Source organism: Ambystoma mexicanum, chromosome 1p, assembly GCF_040938575.1.
Source record: "Ambystoma mexicanum isolate Mex_15411 chromosome 1p, UKY_AmexF1_1, whole genome shotgun sequence".
Lineage (NCBI taxonomy): Eukaryota > Metazoa > Chordata > Amphibia > Caudata > Ambystomatidae > Ambystoma > Ambystoma mexicanum.
Genome location: NC_090921.1, coordinates 1,069,665,151 through 1,069,689,905, shown reverse-complemented (window position 1 = coordinate 1,069,689,905; position 24,755 = coordinate 1,069,665,151). Strand labels below are relative to the sequence as shown.

Sequence of the window (24,755 nt, the reverse complement as noted above, 5' to 3'; positions counted from 1 at the left end):
CGTGCTAAAACACACACAGAGTTGGCTGCCTGTAAAGCCATACCCCCTGAAGAAAACACTTTCTTCGCCCTGCCATCAAAACGTTTGTCGTCCCTATCAGGAGGGATGGTAGGGTACAACGCCTGCTTTGCCGGGGCCGTAGCCGCCTACACCACCAAACTCTCCGGACAGGGGTGCGTCTTCAAGTAGCAGGGGTCGCTACTGGCTGGACGGTATTTTTTCAGCAACGACTTGCTCACTGCCAGAAGACTCTCCGGAGCAGTCCAAGCCGCTGCCACCCTTCTCTGTAAAGCCATAGGAAATGGCAGCACCGAGTCAGTGGGTGGACCTTGGTCAAGGATATCTGTCAGGTCATCCTGCAGAAAATCCACTGGTGGCACAGACCACCCCAAGTACTCCGTCACCCTCGACATGAGGCGCCTGTACGAAGATTCAGCATGCATACCAGGCTCAGGCCTGCCAAACTCGATCTCCGGGGAGGTATCAAGACCACTGGCTTCGTGCAAAGACTGACGCAGGTCTTCCAACTGGCTATGACCAGATAAAAGGTCGTCAGGAACCTTATCAGGTACCAAACCTTCCTCAGACCCTTCATCCACCTCAGAGATATAATCCAGAGGCTGGAATAAATCCCTGTATGAGGGCACAGAAAAAGGTTCAAATACAGGCCTCACTGACTTCTTCAGGGCCTTCGTCAGAGTTTCCACCGATGCACGGGGTACCTCCGGTAAAGCCTCCACAAAAGGCGTTGAGGGCTTCGACGGAATCAGTGTCGACGTAGAGTGTGGCGCCGATGGCTTCATCATAGGCCTCGAGGGTGGTGCCCCGAGCGTGTCCTTCGACGGTCTCGGCGCCGATGGTGTTGACTTCCTCAGAGGCGGAGCCTCGAGAGAGTCCCTCGACGGACATGGCGCCGATGGCGTGGACGTCTGACTTCACAGGTTCTGCCGGTCTCGAAAGTGTTGAGGACCGGGACCTGGAGCGGGCATGGCTAGAGTGATCCACCGTGTCCGATCGGGACCTCGAATGCTCCCGATGATCGTGCCGACCGCCAGAGCCCGAAGGCGTGCAAGCGGTGGCCCTAGTACATTCCCTGCCAGCTTCTTTCGAAGGCGCGGACGGAACGGAGCCCTGCGATTGGAATATCGCCATCATCTCTGTACGAAATGCATCCCATTCCGCAGGAGAGGAATGCTTGTTGGGACAAGCAACCAGCCGTCTGGCGGAGTCCTCGGACGAGGAAGGCGACCGGTGACGGCGCTTCCGCGAGTGCCTCGAGGAGGCAGAGGAATGGCGGGAACCACTCCGGGACCGAGAACCCCCCTGGACTTACGCAGACGACACAGAGAGTCGCCCCTCGAATTGTCAGTCGAAAGCCCAGTGGATTTCGACTTAAGGAGTTTGGAAACTCTACCTACAGTCAGCTTCTTCTTCTGCTCCCGCAAGGCCTTCGACGTTAATGACTGGCAATCATCACAGTCATCGGTGGCGTGGTCCTCGCCGAGGCACCAGAGGCAGACGTCGTGTGGGTCCGTAAGTGACATCATGGAACCGCAGTCCCGACACTTCTTGAACCCTGACCGTGGGGTAGAAGAAGACAAAGACATGATATCTTCACAAACACCAAGTTTGAAGAACCGATAGAAGTAACAGAAGAACTGAGGCGCGCCGAGATCTCTGAAGCGAACACGTTCGCGGAAAAAACACAACTGAGGCTACGGGCGTCGTGCGTCCTACTTATAACATCCGGTGAGGTCGGCTCGACGGAGGCCCTCGAGGACAGCGTATCAACGTCATCGACGCAGGCGCCGAAAATTTTCCAAAGCAGCACAGCTGTGGAGATTTCCTGTCATAGATGTGGAATACGTCAGAGGAACCAATCCCTTGGAAAATTATAAATATATGGGGTGTGGGTGTTTAGGAATACATAAAACATAAGGGAATAGGGTGGTTTGGGGGGAATCCCCCCAAAAATTATTTTCAAAAATTCAATGAGTTTTTTTCGTTAAAAAAATCGCGGTAACAAAACCCAAAAAACATCCCGCGATGAAATTACATGGAACCAAAGCTTGTACACACCAATACACAATGTATTCTTACCTGTCTTCTTCCGCCTCAGACTCTGTAGAATATGGAGAACATCCCACAGTGGATCTTGAATGGTTATTTAACAGTGTCCAGTGGGAGGCATGGGAAACCCTCCGGGGGAAGAAAACCAATTCCTGATGCTTGGGACTGCTTGGCAGAGATGTGTGTGTAGCACAGCTACCAAAGCTTCTTGGGTACAAGAGGGTCTCCAGTTCCTGGTGTGTAGGTAATGGAGATATTATAAACACACGAGTATTTAATGCCAATGAGTATCCCAAGTAAGTATGAAACCCTAATGAGTAAGCAATCACAGCGGGGGTTTTCACTGAACAAATAACATGCACATGGTGCAGTTACTAGGAGGCGGGAGCAGGTAATTAAGTAGATAGTTCCAGGCTGAAAGCACTAGCCGGAGGTTTGGCGTTTCGCAATAAGGGAAGCAATGGAGGACAAAAACGGTAGAGACGGTTATAGAAGAACATGCAGTGCGAAAGACACTGGCATGTCTAAAGCGAGAGACTATGTTCTGAACAGGGTGCACAAGCAAGATAAGCTGTGCAATGCACACAAGCAGGATTAGCAGAGCAAGGCAAGCGAGCGGGATGAAGGTTTACTCGCGGTGCCTCCAGATCGAAGCCCGGCTCCGGTATAGAAAGTAGCAGGGAGCGGGCGAAGGCGAGGAACAGCAACTCTGGCATGGAGGCGTGCGACTGTCACTGTGGCATTCAGAAAAACCTGAATGTTAGGGAGATTCATTATTGTGCTTCATCCCCTCTCCTAGTGAGACCTCCAGCACTATTTGCTGGACTTCTGGACCTTTTTCTTTTAATCCTGAATGAGTGGAGCCATTTTCGTTAACTACAGCTCTTAAGGATAGAGAGATACTTAGTGTCTCTCCCAAAACTCTATAGTCAGAGATTGGCACACACCACCTTCAGTGGAGTGCCAAAGGAATACTTAGTATCCCCCTCCTCCTGTGACTTTTTAGTCACAGACGATCATCTAGTTATGGCTGATGGCAGTGGACGTGTTCTACCAACTATTGTGTATTTTTTATACCACAGGCTATGTCTATAGCCCCGGTAGGGCACAATAGGGGTACCCAAGTGTCTGTGTGTGTGTGTGTGTGTTTTGCCTTTGGCTGGAACCAGTAGGTATCCCTGTCTAGGCTCCAGAGTTGCTTGGCAGGCAGGAAGCTGGGGAGGAGTCTTCCACCCCTCTGTCCTTTGTTTGATAGAGTGCCTGAATAGGACGAGCTCCCAAATGGGGTCTGGCTGTCCTGATTCGATAGCCAAACGCCCCTTTTGGTAAAATGCTGAGAAGAATGCAGAGTGTGTGCTGGAACTGTATAAAAGGTGAGGCTTCTGGTGTGCTAAGCAAGTTGACCAAAGGAAACAGAAGTAACCGAAGAACACTGCCAGAGACGCGTGCAGACCCTTAGCAAGACCGTTAAGGGACCACTGCTATTCTGACTCTGTTTTTTATGCAACAGAGGAGCTCCAAAGAGGACGACTCATTCCCTTAGGCTGGTGGCAACAACCAGTCCCAAGACAGACTTTGAAATGAGTCATATCCTGAGGTCCTAAAACTTTCCAGAGCTGCGGAACCCCAATACCAGGAGACCCACTGCCCATTTCGAGTGCATTGTTGTAGAAAGGCTGAATCCGTCCAAGTCTGTTCTGACCCCGTAAAGACACTTCAGAGATCCGATCCAACTCGTCCAGACCCCCTCACCAGACTGTGGCACTGCAGGAATCGAAGAAGATTGACCAGGCAATATGCATCTTTGTTGGTGCTGCTGAATAGGCACCAAAACCACAGAGTGAACTAAGCAGTTGCTGAAAGTCATGCCACAGGTCCCCCCCTACAGTACTGTTGCTGGAACACACCGTCCCGTATAGCCTTTTGTCACCAGGCCAAGGAATTCAGAGGTCTGTTCCAGAGCTGCCACATCGTCGAGGAGCCAACACTAACATTTTCTTCAAACTCAAGGTACTGTGGGGAAAAAAGTTATTGCTTACCTGATTCTGACACGTCGCTCCAAAATGTCGGAGTGCACCTAGAGGTGTCCAGGGCAACCCCATCTTATCTTTGACCCAAGCTGCAGCTTGTGTCCCCTTTTTCATTCTCCTTCGTTAGTTAACGTTGCTGCTTCAATAACTTTAGACACTGGAAGAAATCCACAGGAGCTCTTCATTATTCGCTGTTTGTCAAGAATTCAAGCCCTCTCTGAACTGCAATAACCACTTATTTTCCTCCCTTTAAGTGACTTTTCAATATGCGTTTGTAGAGTAAATCTATTACCATATAACATGTTGAAAACCGCATGAGTAGGCAATTACCGATGATACGATAATATAACCTGGTCTTTTCCCTTTCTATTGTTACTACAATTGTAACGACAAACGCACGCAAAAGTAAATGTGTCCTTTGAAGTGTATTATCTAGTATTCCTAAGTGTTCTACGGTTACCGTCTGAAGTATTTAAAGTGATAATGGTGTAAATATAATAAATATATATCTTCTATATAAATATATGTGTACATTCTTTTTTTGCTGTGAATGTCTAACTAAGATTCAGAGTACTTACCTAGAGCTCACATCTTCCTCTTAAGATAAGCCAGACTGCTCTGCCATAATACCAAGATCCTGAGCTAGTACAGACCGATACTAAGTGTTGGGGATCTACACACCACTAGGATAGCTCACTAAAGTCTTAATGGCAAGTAGGACTTTAGGAAAATTGCCCTAACACCGAACCAAGAAAAAAATGAAAAAAACAAAAGTACAATTATAGGCGTAGACTCCAGTGGTGAATGAGTTGCGCAAGGAGTAGAAATGTAGATCCAAGAGAGAGAGAGAGAGAGCAAGTCTTTAACAAAGCGTTGGGGCTCAAGGAGGATTCATAGGAAAGGAAAGTAGGAAACAGAGACAAGAGAGATAGAAAAGGGGAATATAGAAAACAGGAATGCTAATGAGCAAGAGAGTTGAGCAATAGAGGAATGACTCACACAGCGTGGGTCAAGGGAGAAGCAACACACAGAGCTAATAGGAAGGATCCTTTTTGTAGGTAGTCAGTCATTCTGATCGAATAACGAGTTTTGTTGATGGCCATCTTGAAAACTAGACAGTTGCACTATGTTTCTTTCTGAGGAGCATTTGGGAACCATGTTGGAAGAGGAAAAAAGAGGTCTTAACCCCATGGGTTTCCATTTATGCCACAAGGACCACAAGGAATAGTGATTCGACAGTGGGCTCATTGTGGACCCCTGACCCGACTCAATTTCTCGGGAATAGCCTGGAGTGTTCTCCATTGCTACCTTGATTGGGTTTTGGCTAACCTCTAAGATAACCCCTGTTCACCATAACTAGGGTGGCCTCCTAAAATCTCTCCACCAGGCCAGATTCTAGAAATCCATCTTAACATCTTCCTATTTCCGTTTAAGAATCACTAAGATTAACACCACTCACTCACATAAAATAACAGTTTTTAGCTTCACAAAATATTGCTTCTTCTTAATCAAATTTTATTAAAAAAAAGAATGCTCTTCGAGTGGTGCATGGAAGGATATTTGAACACTTCTACAATACTAAGACATGATGTGTCACATTCTTTTCTTTGGACACAAATTAGCACTTTCATATAGAAAGTGTGACTTGCAACACAAAGCATCCAAATGTTGCTTTTCAAACAATATTTGTGAGAGAAATTTAGCAATCAATATTACTTGAATCTGTGCAGACTCACCATCCTCCAGTGCAGAGTTTGCTAATCCTCCTTGAGCCTGTAAGGGAAGGAACGTGTCCCGTTGAAAACAGTCTACCGAATGGGCCTTTCCTTCCTCTTCCTCCATTGGCACAGTCAGCTGTGTTGGCGTAACAGGTGCTTCCTCTTCCTCATTACAAGCGGTCTCTGGCTGTTGTGTGATTACCGGATGATTCCCTCTACTCAACAAGTTTGCAGGGTTATGGTCATCTGGTTAGTAAAAGAGACTTATTATTAGAAGAATATTTTAACTTGAGAAGGATGCCCATGCATTTCAGTTAGGATTTAATGTTTGCAAAATGTACCATTTCTTTTTGTGGTTTTATATATGGTGCTACCTGTACGGGTGAGGGGTTAACAGCAGACGATGCAACAAGTTACTTACCTGTAACTGTTGTTCTCCAGCATGGGTCTGGCATGGATTCACATGCTCATGAATATTCCCCGTCGTCAGGCCGGGAATCCTCGGTATAGAAAAAATCAGTATCAGTTTCGTTTCTGATCTGTCTTTCTCAGTAGTAACCAATCACTGGTCTCTGGGTCATACTGCCCCCAGCCAATGACTGCCCTCTCCCTAAGCCCGCCCCTGGCAGCCATCCTCAGATTTGGTAGCACGTGAAGTGGCAGTATGACCAAGTGAAGAGCCGCAGAGGGGTAGGCGGGAGGGTTTGCATGTAAATCCATGCCAGACCCATGCTGGAGAACAACAGTTACAGGTAAGTAACTTGTTCCTTCTCCAGCATGGGGTCTGGCATGGATTCACATGCTCATGAATATAAGAATACATAGCAGTATACACATGCACAACCACAGGAGGTGGCAAAAGGCTCAATATCAAGCAATACAACAACTCAGCATTAAGCAACTCTTACCTCCTCACCAGGCTCACCTTAGGCGAACAGGTTGCGCAGCACTGCCTGGCCGACTCTGGACTCCTCCCTGGAATCCCGGTCGACGCAGTAGAATCTCGTGAAGGTGTGCGTCGACCTCCACGTAGCAGCCCTGCAGATGTCGAGCAGGGGCACACCAGACAGGAACGCCGTAGTAGCAGCGATCGCTCTGGTCGAATGGGCCCTCGGACGGCCTGGCAACGGTCGGTTTACCAACCGGTGACAGTGCATGATGCAGCCGGAGAGTCATCTGGAAATGGAAGTCTTCGAGAGAGCCTTCCCTTGATTCACAGGTCCAAAGTTCACAAACAGCTGTGATATCTTCCGAAAACTCTTTGTGCGGTCCACGTAGAACTTCAGCGCTCTAGCTACATCCAGCGAGTGCAGAGTTCTCTCAGCCGCCGATGAAGGCGACGGGAAGAAGACTGGTAACACCAAGGGCTCATTGAGGTGGAAGTCCGACGGCACCTTGGGCATGAAGGAGGGGTGCGTCCTCAGCAATACCCTTGTGTCGTGAAAAGTCAAGTATGGAGGCTTGCAAGACAGGGCCTGGATCTCTCCCACTCGTCGTGCAGAGGTGATGGCCACGAGGAATGCTGTCTTCCACGACAGAAACTTCAACGGCACCGAATGCATAGGCTCGAATGGGGCCCCCATGAGCTTAGTCAGCACCACGTTGAGCACCCACGCCGGGGCAGGGGCCTTCACCGGCGGGAATGATCGGAACAGTCCTTTCATAAATTCCTTCACCAGACGATGAGACCACAAGGACGCCCGTCCTGTAGTTCTGGTGTAACGCGAGACGGCAGCCAGATGTACCTTGATGGAAGCGTGAGATAGGCCAGCCTTGGCCAAAGACAGTAGGTACGGCAATACTTGAGGGGCCGTAATCCGCAGAGGGTTAATCTTCTGTGCACGGCACCAGACAGAGAACCTCTTCCATTTATGTCCGTAGCACTTGAGAGTTGAGGATGCCCTGGACTTTGCAAGAACCTCGCTGCAGTCGGCCGGGATGTCGTATCCTCCAAACTCTAGTGCTGCAGGAGCCAGGCCTGCAAGTTCAGCGACTCTGGTTCGTGATGAAGAATGGAGCCTCCTTCTCTGGAGAGAAGATTCGCGTCCGTCGGCAGCTTGATTGGTGTGGACGCTGACAAGTCCAGAAGGTCCGGGAACCAGATCTGCCTCGGCCACGCTGGTGCGACGAGGATCATCCTGCACCGGGACCTCTTGAGCTGGTTGACGAGCCGGAGTAGCAACGGCAACGGCAGGAATGCATAAAGGAACAGGCCGTCCCAGGGGAAGGAGAAAGCATCGCCCATGCTCCTCGGTTGGGGAAACCTGCTGGCGAAACTCCGGCACTTGCAGTTCGCCGCCGTCGCGAAGAGATCGATCTGGGGTTTGCCCCATCGTCGGAAGAGTCAGTCCACTTCGGGTCTGGCTCAGGCTCCTCCGTCGGGGGAAGGGGCAACCTAGTCCTCATCTCCGAGCATAAGGACTGGATGGCTGACAAAATGGCCGCCGAGGTGTCCTGCGGCGCCGGAAACGACGGGAGCGAGGGCTCTTGAGGAGCCTCGTCTGCGTCACCGTCGCCCTCATCGTCGCCCTCGTCGGGATCCCTCCCGATGGGCTGGGCCTCCTCCACGACTTGGATGAGCTCCTCTTCAGAGGTCGTGTCCGTATCCACGACGGCCACCAACCCCTCCCCCCCTTTCCAACAAGGACTTCGTGGGGGTCTTCTCGATGGGCCTGAAAGACGACTCCCTCCTCGGTGGCAGGGAGACTCTGGTAACTGAGGGCGCCTCCACTGGCGTAGCCTCCACCGGCTGAGCCAGGGCCGCGGCGACATCCTCAATCGAGGTCTTAGCAGGGTGAATTAAGGCCAACGTCACCTTCTGTACGCCTGGGGCCTTCACCTTGGGGAGGAGGGTCCGAGCCTCGCTCCCCCTCTGCCGGAATCTTCCGAGATCGACCGGGGTCTCTCCAGAAGCTTCGCCGGGTTCTCGAACTTCCTCTTACCCGAGCCAGAGCGTTGGCTCATGGTCCATGGTGCCGGGGAGGGTGCGCCCTGCCTGGCAGCCAAGGAGCCCGACCGTTCTGCGCTCCCGGTGCCCGCAGACTCACGGTGCTTAGCCTGTTGTTGGGCCCCCGTCGCCGGAGCACCCTCACAGGATTTAGAAGACCGCTCAGACTTCTTTTTCTCGCCTGGCGGGCTCTTACCTTCCAGCCAGTTGGCGAGACGGAGGTGGCGATCCTTCATGGTCCGCTCCGACATGTTCCCACAAAATGCGCAGTCCTTTTCCTTGTGCGTCTTGTCCTCATGGAGACAGTAGAGGCATAACGAATGCTCGTCCTCCTTGAAAACGTTCTGAAGCTGGCATCCAGGGCAGGTCCTGTATAGCTTCCCGGGCGTCGAGCTCCCTTTCTCCTGGGCCATGTCCGGGGTAAGCCTCGGAACTTCTGGAATCCTCCAAAAGCGTAACTCGACGAAATCTTCACCCTTGAGGGGCGTAGAAACTCCGAAATGGATCCCCGTTGATCGGAAGTAGAAACGGTGGAGCTTGAGGCTCTATTTAACCAAAAAAATGAGAAAATCTCCTGAAAAAGCGCGAAAACGCAGCAAAAGCTCGAGAGCTAAGCACAAGGACTCCCAACACTTGAACGTGTGGTAAAAATCTGAGGATGGCTGCCAGGGGCGGGGCTTAGGGAGAGGGCAGTCATTGGCTGGGGGCAGTATGACCCAGAGACCAGTGATTGGTTACTACTGAGAAAGACAGATCAGAAACGAAACTGATACTGATTTTTTCTATACCGAGGATTCCCAGCCTGACGGGGAATATTCATGAGCATGTGAATCCATGCCAGACCCCACGCTGGAGAAACATGCAATACCTGGAGCTCTTGGAGCCTTCCACCAACTACCAATCAGTTTCTGCAGAAGCATATATATCTATTTATCAGTCGATGATAGGAACTCTATAGTTCTGGTTCAGTTGGACTCCCAATAGAACAAAACATTGAAATGCCAATAACTTTCAAGCCTTTTGAAAAACCATTCCCATAATTATAAGCATTCCGTTTTGAATAATTTTTTAACGTTTTTGTGAACTTCCACCCAGGTGGCCCAAATTCATAGGGCAGAGTCAGAAGATTGCAGTTCCCAATGAAATTCACATATTATCTGCTCTCATCTAGAGCAAAAAGTGCTGAATGAATTGACACCAAACCTGCACAAGAAGCTGGAATCTGGCCCCAAACACATGCTTTGCTTGGGTTTGTGAAAACTATTCCAGCGGTTCCTTAAATTTACTCAAAAAGCGGTACAAAAATATGTATGTATATTTCAACCATTGTGTCATCCATGAAGTGATTAGCGAATGCAGAACCAAAAATGTTAGTACTGCTGCCATCTTTCATCATGCACTGCAAAAGTTGAATACCTGACTGATGCAGTCCAATGGGGGAGGACCTGGCACTTGTGATGGCAAGGGCATGTTCCATAGGGTAATATGCCTCTTTTAGAAAGGAAATTACCCAGAAACAGAGCTCTGCATATGTATGCATGCTGTGGCATACTTTCTGACTTTGGACCATAGGAATAGGAAATTCTCTGAATGTTATAACTTTGCTCCGAGTGGGTGCAACAAGTTTCCTGAAGTTCCTTCAAGGTGAGCGAGGACAAAGTTTTAGAGGGTTCACCAGAAATAGCGTACCACATTAATCTATGCCGTTCCAAAGATAGAAAACTAGGAACATTTCTGAAAATCTAATATGATCAAATCTGAATATATTTGGAGAGTCTTTTTAATTTAAGTTTCGAGGTTGGATGCTGTAAGCATTACAAGAGAAAACTGGGTTGGGGGCCGGACAAAAAGACAACATTTACTAAAGTAGCAGTCAAATCCACAGAATTTGAATACCATTTGTATGTACTTATATTCAGGGGTTTGTATATTCAGGGGTTTGTAAAGTGGAGCAGGCAGAAATATCTTATTTAACATCAAGTGTAGATGAAGAAAAGCTCCAACCTACTAGATGTTTACCCAGTGACAGTGGACATGCTAATTACTCTGACCATCCCATATTGCAACCAGACTGTCGAGATTTGTGATGTGGTTAAATCTGCTGTAGTCCCATTTCAGAAATCGCTCCTACTGAAAGACCACAGGAGGCTGTTACCAACTGGCTGACTTCAAAACACAAAGAAGCAGGTGCATTTTTTTAAAATGTGACATGCGTAAAGCATGCAGATATGCAACCTTTTTTGGATATGGCCGTTAGTGGAGAAATCCATTTCAGCTATTCTCCTGACCTACTTTGAGGTGCCTCCTTAATGCTTTGCTGCTCACTACGGTTTGTTCTGACTCACCTGTGCAGGAGGTGAGGTCTTTTAAGCCCCACTCACTCACCTCACATATTTTGGAGACACTGGTCACCATGGCTGCCAATGCAGTGACATTTTTCTCCCATTACATTTTTCTCACTGAGGTAACACAAGACACATTCCTATTTTAACATTTTATTTTTTACTTTTGTGATGTTTCACTCTGCCATGGCACCATTCGTTCGTACTGGGATAATGCTTATTGGAGTGCTAGGAAAGAGGTATATTATTGGCAACATTTCCTCCATAGTTTCCTATAGAACCCATTCTTGGTGCTCTGTTTTTATCCTGCCCTGACTTCTTGAAGTGAAGAAAAGCCTTCAGCTTCTCTTCCCTTGCATTTTGCTCATTGTTATGGGAAAACGGATCGGTCCTTCAGACTATCAGTACTGGGAAACTATATTTCCATTTTTAATTCTTTTAATTTGTAACATTACACACAGCACCTTACAGCGCAGTGCAATGTGGATACTTTTGTATCATCCTAGCTTTTTACACATGGAATTGCTGGTTACTTTTATGTGCTTGAAGAGAAGCTGGTGGCAGCAGTTACATTTTGTACATTATTTTTGGTGTGCACATTTGCGTTTACCAAATATGGCTACTAAATGTGGCTAGTGCCCTAACATGGCTGTGCCACAAAATTTCCACTTTCCCTTTGGCCATATTTTAGTTTGGCCTTCTTCCTGCCTTCCCAGGTCAGGAAAGTTCTTATAAGGTCATGAACTTGCCCGGGTAAGATGCAGCTTTCACGGGCTAGTGAGCCTTTATGTGTGGAGCCCAGGAAGGGGGCTGAAACGATCTAGTTCCAATTCACATCCCTGGTGCTGCAAAACCCTGGTGTGGGACAAATGTGAAACTAGTAGATGTCCCAGATTGGACACCTATTGGCTGTTAGAATGGTGCAGATTGTTATCATTGGTGGGCTTGGACCTGCGTCCAGCTAGGATTTTGGATAAGAAGAGGACCTCTGCAGCCATTTCTTCAGATCATCGTTGGAGCCAAGACTTCCTCGAAGAAGAGTAGACTGCTGAAAATCCAAAGAGGACTCCTGAGGCGGCACTGCATCCCTTCCAGTAGTCAGCCCGGTGAAACCCTGGCTCCTCTGCTTGAGCTCCAAAGACCCTAAATGGTGCTTCAGCCCTTGGACTAGTGGGAACAACTACTCTTGACGCCTTCTCGAGGATCCAGCCCTTCAGAGTCTTTGTAAGTGTTCCTGGACTGCCGGGTGGACTGACAAGTTCGTGTGGGCTACCGTGCCATAAAAGTTGCCATTCAGAATTTAAGTCTGGAAATTCAGTGGTTGCCAGCTTGTGTCGCAAGTAGTTTGCTCCCTGAATTTCAGCCTTCCGCCATCAAGGGAACCAGTCCTGGAGCAGCTGCTGTGACTGTCGCTAGAACTTGCCTTCCTCCAACCTTTGTATTGTCCTGAAGGGCTCTGCATCAGTAGATTCTGCATTTGTTCTCCGGAAAAAGGGATGCATCTTGCATTTCCATTCAACCGGGAGAATCCTAAAACCTGCAACTCCTGGGTACCTCTAACTGGAAAATACGGTGGAAAATCGAGTCCCCAGCGGCCCCCAGACAATCCCCAAAATAATGTGGGAAAATAGGAGTCAGGGGCTAATAAACACAGTGTGCCTGCCCCTCTCTATCCTCCATAGGATAACACTTGGGTACGAGTCCCTTTGCCTCCTGATTCCATTCTACTCACCTTTGGTCGTTGAACCTGGGGCAGGTATCCCGAGTTAGCCTTGGGTCTGAAAGGAAAGAAAACTCGTACTTATCTCTGGTAAAATTGTTGTAGAACTTTAAAACTATCACCAACACAATCCTATTGAAACCTACCCATAGACACATAATTCTGGTGGGAAATACTGTGGCTCCTGTGACTTTTGGGCACAATGCACCATTCATCTTAGGGTTTGGATTTCTTAAGCTAGGTTATTGTCTTGTGATCTGGTTCCCATCATTTACTGCATCGAAAATACTTAACGGCTTTGCTGATTAAGTTATCTGATGTATATCTGAACCTATGCCGACTGTATATATTTATATGATAGAGTATTGTGTGATCATACTACCTTTTAGATTCATTTTCCAGTGTGTTCATAAGGCCTAAAATAAATGACTGTATTTATATAACTGTCTAAATTGAATTATTGTGTGCTATACTGTGTGGAATCATAGAGGGCCCCTGACTCCACCCACACTCTCCTGATACTAAGCCTTCACTTCTCTCCACTCTACCTTAATTATTTTTTGTCTAACCTCTCGAATGACCGCACCAGAGACTTTGGCGACATGTCTGCCCAAAGCCAGTTTCCCGGCCCTCTCACACAGGGATTTCTGTGGTATATTTGCGCATAACGCGCAGGCCTCCTTGTCGTGACTAGCACCCAGACACCATAGACAGACGTCATGGGGGTCGGTCATAGACATTTTGGCCTCGCAATCTCAGCATCGCTAGAAGCCCGAAAACCTGTGGGACATCGCGTCGAGGTTTTTGAAGGAAAAAGCGTACAAAGTACAATAACAACATTGAGTAAACTCGAGTCGTGTTCCCGATTCAGCGTGCTAGCGCACGGAAAACAGGAACGGAGTCATGGGGCGTAGTGACGTGGTATATATATATGATGCCTGACGTCACGTCCAGAACCAACAATTGAGAGCCAGGCAAGACGTATCGACGGACGAGTCGAGGTCCACTACCCCCCCGAAGAATTTTTTCCGAACAGCAGAGCTGGGAGATGGATATCTATCATGAAAAGGAATCTGCGGGAGAAAAGCAATACACAGATATCTAATTTTCAAGATAGATTTTATAAAGCAATAGGGCGCTAGAATGTCAATGAGTTTGGGATAAGTTCATGGGTTGAGCAACAGTTGAACAAACATAGGCAACCCGCAGGTCACAGACACAGGTTTTCCACCAAAAGCATCTGGCTGTGTGATCATGTACATTTTCAAATGTATTCACTCGCCAATATGATGCACCTTCCCCTACAAAATTAAACATAGTTGATACTATGAGATTTACATAACTAACTTAAACTTTACTGAAATAAATGGGAGACAATTCAGTTTTTTAAAGTAGAAATGCTGTAATTATGCATTATGTAACTTACATTTTTTGGAATGGAATTGCAGGACTATTAAAAATATGAAGTTGACACGTCTTTGCCAAACAGAATGTAGTTAGACTACTTCAGCTTTGCAATTATTTGAAATTGAAAGAGCTTTTTTTGGCTAGAACTCCCACATAGGCTTTTGGCACTTTTAAGAGTGGTGGAGAGGATTACTGCTGGGGTGTGTGTCTGTCTCTCTCTCTCTCTCTCTCTCTCCCTCTCTCTTTCTACCACTCAGCAGCAAAAACATCCCAAAAGAAATAAGAAACACCAAAGATCACCTAAAATTCAAAAAATTACTAAAAACCTGGCTCTTCAACACCACAGACACAAACTGAAAACAGAAACAACGGAAAGGAAAAAGAATGACTAAACTTAGGAGGAAACTGACAACACCCAGAACTGACTAAGAAACTCCCACCACAACTAGACAGGCAACGCCAAGTCAAATAAAACACAAGTGACACCCATTAAGACAGAATCAACAACCCCAGCCAATTCGAGCCAACTTCCTCATTCACCCATAATTGCTACCAATTTCCACACGTTCATAGAGTTCCTATATGTTAGCAATCACCACACTTGAACGGAGTTGTTAGCAGGTACAATGGCTGTATGAGTAGAAAAGGATGCCAGGTAAGGTTCAGGTGCATGTTTATGAAGGAAGTTGATGGAAAGGAAGGTCAGATATTAACAGGACAGTGTGAATACCGGAAAAGCCCAGACCAGGACAGAGTGCAGAAATGCCCCCACACCCCACCTAGGGCGATTACGCAAACCCAGCGCCTGACTCCGAGACAGAAATGCCAACTAACCAATCCACTAACAATTTCCCCCTCAGCTTCCACCTCTCAAACTCCAAAACAAACACAACCACAAACCTACAGCACAATCAAACCGCACAAACTTCACTACATTGCAACAACAAAACTAAAAACGCACAGACTCGTGCAACTCGTACACAACGACTACAGGCCGCAAACACCCCAGGCCCAGCCAACAGACCCACCAGGCTGAGGCTGCCAACAGCACACCACTGCTCTCTTGCACTTGTCCAGCTTCCTCCCACTAACTCACCCTCCCTTTCCCCTCTTTCAGAGCCGCCAGAGCGCCAGGGGACCACTCCGGTGGTGATAGTGCGCGGTACAAATGTCCTTTAACATTTGCCCTTTTAACTTGCAGTGAACAGAGAAAAGAGGGTGGGACGATTCGGAGGTCAAGAGCGGAATGTAGGGCGAGCTGTGTTTTCATTCAACAGGGTAATTTGAATCACCAGCTCTGCAACACAAGTGCCAATTTAATTAGCAGGGCCAAGGCTTGGACCGGACACTGGGTCAGTGCTCAGTGAACATTGAACTGGCTGTAACTGGGCTTGAGTCTGTCTGGTCTCAATCCACATTCCAGCAAGGGCATGACAGTAACTGGACAGATGTTAAGCAGCTGGCTGTCCATGACTGTATAGCCACTCTCTGTTTGAATGGTGCAGGTCATTCCCATTGGTAGCCTGGGGTAGCTGCAGCCGAGAATTAGGTTGAGAGAAGAGGATTAGACCCATTCTGGATGTCACTGACTGAAACCAAAAGTCTGAAGAACACAGACAATGCTGAGGGGAGCGAAGAACTGCTGAAGAAAATGCATTGCCAAAGCAAGCCACCGGGAAACCCCTGTAACTTCTGCAAGAAGGGAAGACCTTCAATGGGTGCCCTGCTCCCTTAGACTGGTTGGCCTTACTAGTCTCGTATCCTGCACCACTGTTCTACCGTCTCTGCATTTCGGAAGTGTTGCTGGAGCATTCCAAGGGCTGACCATCCACAAAAGGGACACCGGACACCAGCTCGCTTGGATGCCCGACACCTAGCCGATGACTCCATCCTGAGACAGAAACCTTATTGCATGCAGCTGCTGTTCTCCATGACGAGAAGGGGACTGCCTCGAGCCTGAGTTCTAACACCTGCGAGATAACAGCCTGCCTGATAATCATTAGGGTTCATCCCACCAATTCACTGTGCTTGGAGTGTCCTGGGGCTTTCAATCATTGTGCAAGACACAGTAGTAGCCTCTCACAGTTGCCATTCCTGCCCATCTGGTGGATTCCTGGAGCTAGGCTGTCCTCGGGAGATCAGCCTTCCTAATTAAATGCTACGTATGTTATGAGGTATCTTGAACCCCTCCTACTGCAAATACAAACATGTCACTGACTGCACAGCCATGTCTACAACTAGGTGAGCCAGGGAAAGTTTGCAAGAAACTGTGTTGCGTAGCTGTGGATCAGTTCCCCACATCCTCCAAATACAGGGGGAGAGAGAAATTGTCCTAATGCCAGAGAGTGGGTATGAATACCTGTATCATTATTCCAGATTCTCAAAAATCTTTCAAGGCACTATCCAAAGTACTTAAACTAGGTGAACATCGCTTCAGGCAACTTTCCCTCCATATTCTATAGACACCCACACTTTTTGCTTTTGTTTTTGAACCATGCCTGTCTTTTTACAGGGAAGTGAAACCTTCCACTTCAGTCACCTGGCGTTTATGCTCATTTTGACATGGGGAAACCGATCAGACCTTTAGACTATCAGTACTGGTAAACTATGATGACCTTTTGTCTTATTGGTAACTTTTTAACAGTGCACACTGCATCTTACAATGCATTGCAAAGGGGATACGGATACGTATCTGTGCCTAAAGACAAGCTGGTGGCAGCAATTACATTTTATAAATGTTTGCATTATTTTTAGTGTGCACATTGAGTTGTAGCTTGTTCTGTGGTGAGGTCATTATGGAAGGTTGGGGGTACGAGTGTCTGGAGTGTTCTAGCTCAGTTAGAACTGGACGCTGGTGTGTGTGGATGGCAAGTGTTATGTAAGGAAACAACTTACATGTTAACTTGCCAGTTATCCTGGAATAAACATACCTGAAGAAGTATTGGACATAGTATCTTCATTTATCCACATGGCGACTTCGTTTTGGTGACTACCTGGTTCTCCAGAGGTACCTGATCCAGGTGCTGCAGCAGAGGGAGCAGCATAGGGACAGACACTGCCCCACAGGTCACCACCCACACAGAAGGTGCCAGCGTCCCGGGTGGGCTGGCAGGGGTGCCAGCAGGAGAAGAGGTCGAAGCTGGGTGCTGACAGGCCATGTGGTGTCACCGGAGGCTGTCATAATGGGTCATTCAAGCCAGTTGTGGACAAAGCGCACCAGGCGGCGCATGAGCCCGTGAAGGTATGATTCTTGGGCTGACTGTTGACTGACTGACCTGGGCTGAACAGGAGCCGGCACAGCGTTTTGCAGCAAGAGTAAACTGAGAGCTAGCTGGAGGCTTACTAACCACTGCACTCTGGAGCGTGAGCGGTAAAGTTTCGTTTTTTTTTCTTTTCTCGTTCTTCTATGCCGGGCGGTGCAGGGATTGGTATCGGCACCCGGTGAGTAGGCAGTCAATGGACAGGTGGCAGGGGAAGGTGCCGTATGCCAGTTGAAATGTCTAGGTTGTGCTGAGGGGAGTGTGTCCCCTCGTGCGCAGCGCAGTTTGGAAGGTACGCTTTCCGTGGCTGTTGGGGATGAACTGGTGACGTCGGGCCGATCAGGCAGTGTTCAGCGAGAGTTTTTCATGTTTGGATGAACATTGCCATAGTAACTCTGCGCATGCCAGTGCCGGGCATGAAGGTGCGGCTGGTGGAGCTGTGCGCTCTGGGCGAAGTTCTGCCAAACAGTGTCATCCTTTCGGTCGAGTTTGGCCCCTCATGGAAAAAGGCCTCGAATGTTGGCAGATGTCTGCTGTGCTCTGGAGCCAGTGAAGGCGTGCAGGGGCACTTTGGAAATGATACTAGGGGATATCTGCAGTGGTGTTGTGGTGGCCTAGGGGTTTCTGGTGGATCCTGCCATGTGTTCAATTTGTACGACTGGTGAGTGTTACAGTGAGGAGTTCTGCCTAGGCTGTTGCCGTTTTGTCGAAAATCTGAAAGCTTTGGATCCGGATCTGTGGGGATTCTATTTGCAACTTAAGGGGCTCAGTTTGAATGAGGACTAAGGTAGCTGCGTGGGAAGGCCAGTGTTTTACGTATTCACTTTTGGTTATGTGTTGTGACCTTTGGGGGAAGTTAGGCCATTTGTGTGGGTTAGGGGGCAATGTTAGTGTCAAGGCTGGTTTCTTATGTCATTGCTCTTGTGTTCATGTTGTGGCCTTTCCTGTTTTAGGTTTGGGGGGAAGCACAGGATATTCTGTATGTTGCTTCTGTGGTTGCAGGGGTGCACGGCATCTGACATTTCTGTGGGGAAATGTGGGTGCCGGTAATGCATCTGGGAGATCATGTGGGTGTACTTTTGGACATTGTGTAATGTTTTTTTGCAGTTGGGACTTGCTTGTGTGATCCAATGTTGTGCATTGGAACACTTGCGAATGCTTTTGCTTTGCAGGTTGGACTTGGGGATTGGTGGACTTGCGGGTGCAGGGAGCCTTACTTGGGTTTTGGTGGACGTGCGGGTTCAGTAATATGTTCATTATCATTTAGGAATATTCCTGTGTATTTGTTGTCTTAGTGTTTTTATTTTAATTTATTTATTGCATTTGGTTCCACGGCCAACCCTTCGGTATCACGGATTAAGTTACATATATCTTAGTGAATTTATGCGGTTACATGTCTTAGGTGTACAGGTTATTACATCTTGGACTGGTAAATACATATATAGGTTTGCTGCATCTTGGACAAGTACATTCATACATCTTGGGTGAATACAAATCACTTTGGCATTTTGTACAGTTACAATGGTTGAGAAAGGAGAGGTGTGTCCACGCAAGAGTGTGGAGTAGAAACAAGTTAGGGGTTGTGTAGGGTAGGGCTTATGCTGTTAGTATTTGTTGAACAGCCATGTTTTTAGTGCTTTCTTGAATTTCGGGAAGGAGGTTTTGTTGCTAAGGTGGGCGGGACGTGAGTTCCAGATTCGGGGTGCTGCTATAGGAAGCTGGTGTTACCTGCTCTAGAGGTTGTGAGGCGTCGGATGTGGAGGTGTGTGTTGGCGCTGGATCAGAGTGTTCGGGCTGTGGTTTTGTGAGAAATGCTCTGGCTGAGATAGATGGGGGCGTTGTCTGTGATGCATTTATGGGTGATGGTAAGGGTTTTGTGGATAATTCTGGCTTGCACGGCTTGCACTGGAAGCCAGTGGGCATCTCTTCTGTGTTGGGAAATGTGTTCTCTTCTGTTAAAGCCTCGAGCTGCTCTGAGAGCTTTGTTTTGAAGTAGTTGCAGTTTATTTAGATTCTTTTTAGAGGTGCCTGATAGTAGAATGTTACAGTAGACTATTTTTGTTAGGATCAGGGCTCTAGCAAGTGAGGCAGTTTTCGGCAGAGAGGAGAGGTCTGCTTAATGTGATGAGTTTAGCAGCGTATGCCGTGGAGGAGGCAAGTGCACTAATATGAGTGTTCATGATGAGGCTTGGGTCGATGTGAACTCCTAGGTTTTTGACTTTATGGGAGATGGGGATAGGAGTGCCGTCTATCATTATGGAAGAGTAATCAGGGTGGAGTTTGCAGAGTCTGGCTGGGAGCTGACTATGAGGATCTCCGTTTTTTCTCCATTGAGACAGAAACTATTGTTGGCCATCCAGTTTTGGATGAGAGAGTACATTTTATGAATGGAAGCTGTGTCCTGTTCGAGGTTGCCTGCGATGGGTATGAGTATTTGTGTCTCGTCGCAAAGTTTGTATTGGTGACTCCCATGTCATCAGTAGTATTAAACCTATTATCTTCGTTTATCCACGTGGCTACTTCACATTCACGTTTACCGCATATGGCTACTGCCCTAAAGTGGCTGTCACAAGATTTACTCATGTTCTTTGGTCATATTGTTCTTTGTCCTTCCTGCCTTCTCAGGGGAAATCTTAGATAAGGTCATGCACTTGCTTGGAAAGCTGCTGCTTTCGTAGGCTAATGACGCCTTTGTGTGTGCTAGGCCCAGGAAGGGGGTGGGACTGTCTGGTCCCATTTCACATCCATGGTGCCCAAGTAGTTGTGTGGCATGAGTGAAGACAGCAAGAAGCCCACAGTAGCCAACTAATTGATGCAGAAGGGGATATTACTTTCCGTAATGTAATTTCTATGGTTTCTTCTCCTCTTGCAGATTCCTCATCAGATAGATATCCTTTCAGAATTCTTTTCGACAGAGGGCGTAGTACACCTCGACTAGACTGTTGATCACTCAAGTCCACATACATATACTGCGTCACTATACCCCCGTACCTCAGTTACCCATCTTTTTCCCCCAAACTCAGCTGCTGTGGAGGAAGAATCTAAGCGATTCGGCTGAAACAGCCACAACTCATAGAAACAAGTGAAACCTAACAAGGAGATATACATTTTCTTTACAGCGAGAAACAGAACCGCAAGTGATGCAGGAAGTGGAGCGAAGTGGTCCTGCAGTGGTTCCGTTGCGCAGAAAGCACCAAGGATTTTTTCAGTGGCATTGCTAGAGTCATGGCTATCTTCCTCCAAGTGCTTGCTGAGATCTTTAAAAACATCATTACCGTGTGGGATGTGGAGCGGGTAGTGGCCCTGCAGTGGTCGGGAAGAGTGGTTGGAGGCGAGAGGAAATGGAATTCTGACACTGAAGTATGAAGATTACATCTACACTCGAGACCAAGAAAGTACTGCTGGGGTATGCGCATAAATATTTCTCTTTTATGCCTGAGGCATGTAAAAAGTATCACCTGCGTGATACTGTGCGAGCAGTTGGTAATAAGGCACTGGCAGCCACTAAACTCAAAGAAAAGCAAAAAGAATAAATTACAAAGACATCCTATACCTGGCGACATCTTGGAGACCCTGGATAAACACTAAAGTGTAAACACTGCTACTAAAGGAAAAATCACTGCCTTCCTTAAACTGAGAGGCCCCATTGAAATTGAGATGGACCTCAGGGAAGATGAAGTAGCACCAATAAATACTCCATGCAGATGCAAGCGGACCAAGCCACTATAAACCCAACTGACAACAATTCACTCCTGAATCTATGTTTCAGTCTACAGAAGGAAGTGGATCCTATGGGACCCAGTGCCAGAGAAATAACAGGACCACTGGCAACATTGGAAAATCACTCTAAATCTCCAGATTTTGTTAAGAATTGCATATTTCGTATACCTCTTCGCCACTGCCTAACAATACATTCTTGTCTGCAGATTATTCGGAGGAAGACTAATACAGAAACAGAAATTATGGTAATCTTAAAGGCTTTGCTGGCACTATGCAATAACTTGCACAGAGAGCAACAGATAATTAAAAATGTACTCATATGCCTAGTAAATACGGTACTAGAAGCAAATAACTACATTGTACCGTTGCCTATGGAAGCACAAAATGAGGGGGCCACAACTATGGAGGAAGAGACCCAAAACACAAGAAATAAGCGTGCATGCATCAAACTCCCAAATTAATCAAAGATTCGGGTGAAGGGCTCCCCCAATATGAATAATAAAAGACAGTACGGAGTGCAGGGAGAGTGTTTCCTTGGAGTGTGGAGCTTGCAGTCTGCTCACAGTGTCTATTGCTGCCTGCTCCCTGCTGACCTCTGGCGTGCTGGATATAATCTACCCCGCTTCGCGGAGTGCACAAAGAGCTTTTCCGTGTTTTGTCTTTCGGCAAGGAGGTGAGAGCGAGGACTTGCAGTCCAGTGAGGAGCGACCAGGTGGTTTACTTTCGGAGAAATGCCGGCAACGGTTGCGAGGACGCGGCAGCAGATGAGATGCTTGGAAACCGCTGAAATAAACTCTGGCCCTGTGCCTAATGCCTCCAATTACCTGATGTTAAATAATGAGGTGGCACAGGAAGCAGGAGTCCAGTGTGAATTTAGAGAGTGAAAACAATCGCATGCTCTTTGAAAGCCTTGACCGGCCTCCCCCTTGCCGAGTGGCCACGCCTGTGCCTCTATATGAGCCTACTTCTGTAAATAGGGAGTAATACGCACTGGAAACTCTGAAACTGGGAAATGTTGAAAACGGGACGAGTGGAATCTGGCAGTGGGTATTTCATCTGAGGCAATATCCCAACTACAAAACTATCACACAGCGTTATCAATATCCTTTGCCTTTTGCTCCAAATTATATGATGCTCTCAATGACTCCCCATAAGGATCATACTACTTTGATAGCTATGGCTCATGCTAAAATGAATTTCTTGGAAGGCTTTGTGATTAAAGTGGAAGGCAGACTGGACAAAGTGTAAACATCAGCAAACTGGCAAAACAGACTATGTGATCTAGCCAGACGAGAAGAGATGGATAAACCCACACTAATGGAAGCAGTACTAGAAGACTAAGTGGATGCAAAACCAGTACAAAAAATATCAGGCCGGGTGGTCTCAGCAAAATGAGGTCTCTCATCCTAAAATAAGTAGATCAAAGGAGAGATACAAGCCTGCTTCGATCCTAAAAGTGGTACAAAACAAGAAAGAAGGGGGAGCCAGTCATAAATGCCAAGTCATAGCCAAGGGAAAGAAGGCAAGATGAGTTGCCAAAAATAGGATCAAAGTGTAATTGTGCAGTCACCTCATGAACTAAGAGATCAGCCTTGTCAAGAGCCTAGTAGGACAGTGGATGGAGGGGATCCTGGAGTGTCACAAGAGTCTAACATATTTTCAATGTTCCAGTCCCCACAAACAACCAATGGAGTGAAGAGTGGAAGGGCCAAACGTGGACCACTCGTCATTAGTGACAAGAAAACAAAAAATATGAAGATGGGGTAAAAAAGAAAGTCCAACGGATCGAGGGCCTTTTTGAGGAATCCAAGTACCCCTCCCCTCTATAGCCTCAAGCCAAATATCGAAACGTCCAAGAAAGGTCATTGCATAACTACAGCGGGTTGCCCAAGAGAATTCAAGGGTACCAATGAGTATTGATTCTGAGAGAGATATAAGAACCAATGACTTAGAGCACATCTCGGATTCTTGCTCGAGTGACCTTATCGAAGCAATTGCGAGGGCGGAGGAAGATAGGAACAATTTAAATCGATCAGAGTTGGTAGAAATAGATCGCCAGGTGACTTAACAAATAGAGCCCCCTCTCATCGTCCCAGAAATCTGGAGCACAAAGGGAAGTTGGCTGCCAAAGGGATGATCAATCCTCCCAACAGAACCCTCGAAGAAAGAAGAAACCTTTTGGCAGCTGGTATGGCAGTGGAACAACGGCCTGGAATTGACAAGATTTCTCAAAAAACGCTTGGAAGAAATCAAGTGGTATTTCCCAGATACCTGAGATGGAAACAACTAACACCAATGGACCGCCGGAAGACACAAGAATCTGCCTAGAAATACTCCTCCCAGTGGCGGATAATGTAATCCTAAATCGCTGTAATGTGATGAGACTGTTCCAACATATACCCAAAATGAGATACATAACATCAGAGGATATCCGGCTAGTCCAATTTGTTAATGAGAAACGTATGGACTGGGTAATGCTGCATTTAGGCTCAATACTGATTAAATCTGCTCTGCTGGAATGGAGTGAACAGCTTTTGCCCTTTGGCTATGAGAAATTAATACTTGGACTCTACAAGAATTTCGCTGGGTGCTGCTGAGCGTGGCGAGGAACCTATTATCCCTAAGGGCATTAAAATGCAAAAGAGTCCGTGATGAGTTGAAGATGAATACGCAAGCCTTAATTGTAAAAAACTATCAACCATTGTTGGTCACAATCAGCAATTAAACTGTAATCAAGAAGTCAGTAATTAGTGATCATGGGTGGGGAGCAGACAAGCTGAATAGCTGGTCATGGCTGGCGGAGGCGTTAGAGCCAGATGGAGAGTAGCCAAGAGGTCCTCCACATTGGTACATGCAATTCTAGGGGATTTGGTGAACTTTTCTCAAATGGTAACTTGGGTTTAGTGCAATTTTGATATAATCTGCCTGCAGGAGACGTGGCTTTGCTACAAAACTATATGTGAAGGCTAGTCGGTGCACTTAAATAAAGCTCACAAAGGCCAGTTTGGGAGGACTTACTCTGGGCTTTTAACGTTGGTGAAAATTGACAGAGGCCTTCTAGTGGAAAGTCTCACCCAGCAAAACACCTTTGTTCAAATGTTGAAGATAGATCGTCCAAGTGGGGAGGGCAGCAAGATGATGATAACCATGAATCTGTATTGGAGCGTGAACATGTGTTCAGAATGGGGGTTTATTGACTCCATAGTGACACTGATATTTGAAGTACTTGTATCAATGGGAAACCCTTATATTTGTATCTGTGGAGATCTAAATTTGAATCTATTAAATATTGAGGGGGAGGTACTCAGTGATACGTTGCTGGGTAAAAGGGCTGTGTCTTGGACAAACGAGATAAGAACTTGAGATTTATCAATGCTGAATGTCCAAACAAAGGGAGCTATTCCAGGAGCAGAGGGCATGGGGGGTCCAAAAGGCATGTCTGAACTACTGTTTTGTTTCGACTAATGTCTTGGGTGCAATTGATACATTTTAGGTAATAAAGAGGCCCACCAGTGATCATAATCTGCTAGCAATAAGCTGG

General features: G+C 47.2%; 1 protein-coding gene across 3 annotated transcripts in view; it reads right to left on the bottom strand.

Annotated features, from left to right (window-relative positions):
* The window catches only part of ARHGEF11 (Rho guanine nucleotide exchange factor 11), a 1,841,770-nt gene that overhangs the window by 99,680 nt on the left and 1,717,335 nt on the right, over positions 1–24,755 (bottom strand). For all 3 annotated transcript variants that reach the window (XM_069604553.1, XM_069604546.1, XM_069604551.1), the window contains one exon: positions 5,837–6,064. In XM_069604553.1, coding sequence (XP_069460654.1) covers positions 5,837–6,064 — 228 coding nt within the window. The remainder of the gene's footprint in view (positions 1–5,836; positions 6,065–24,755) is intronic.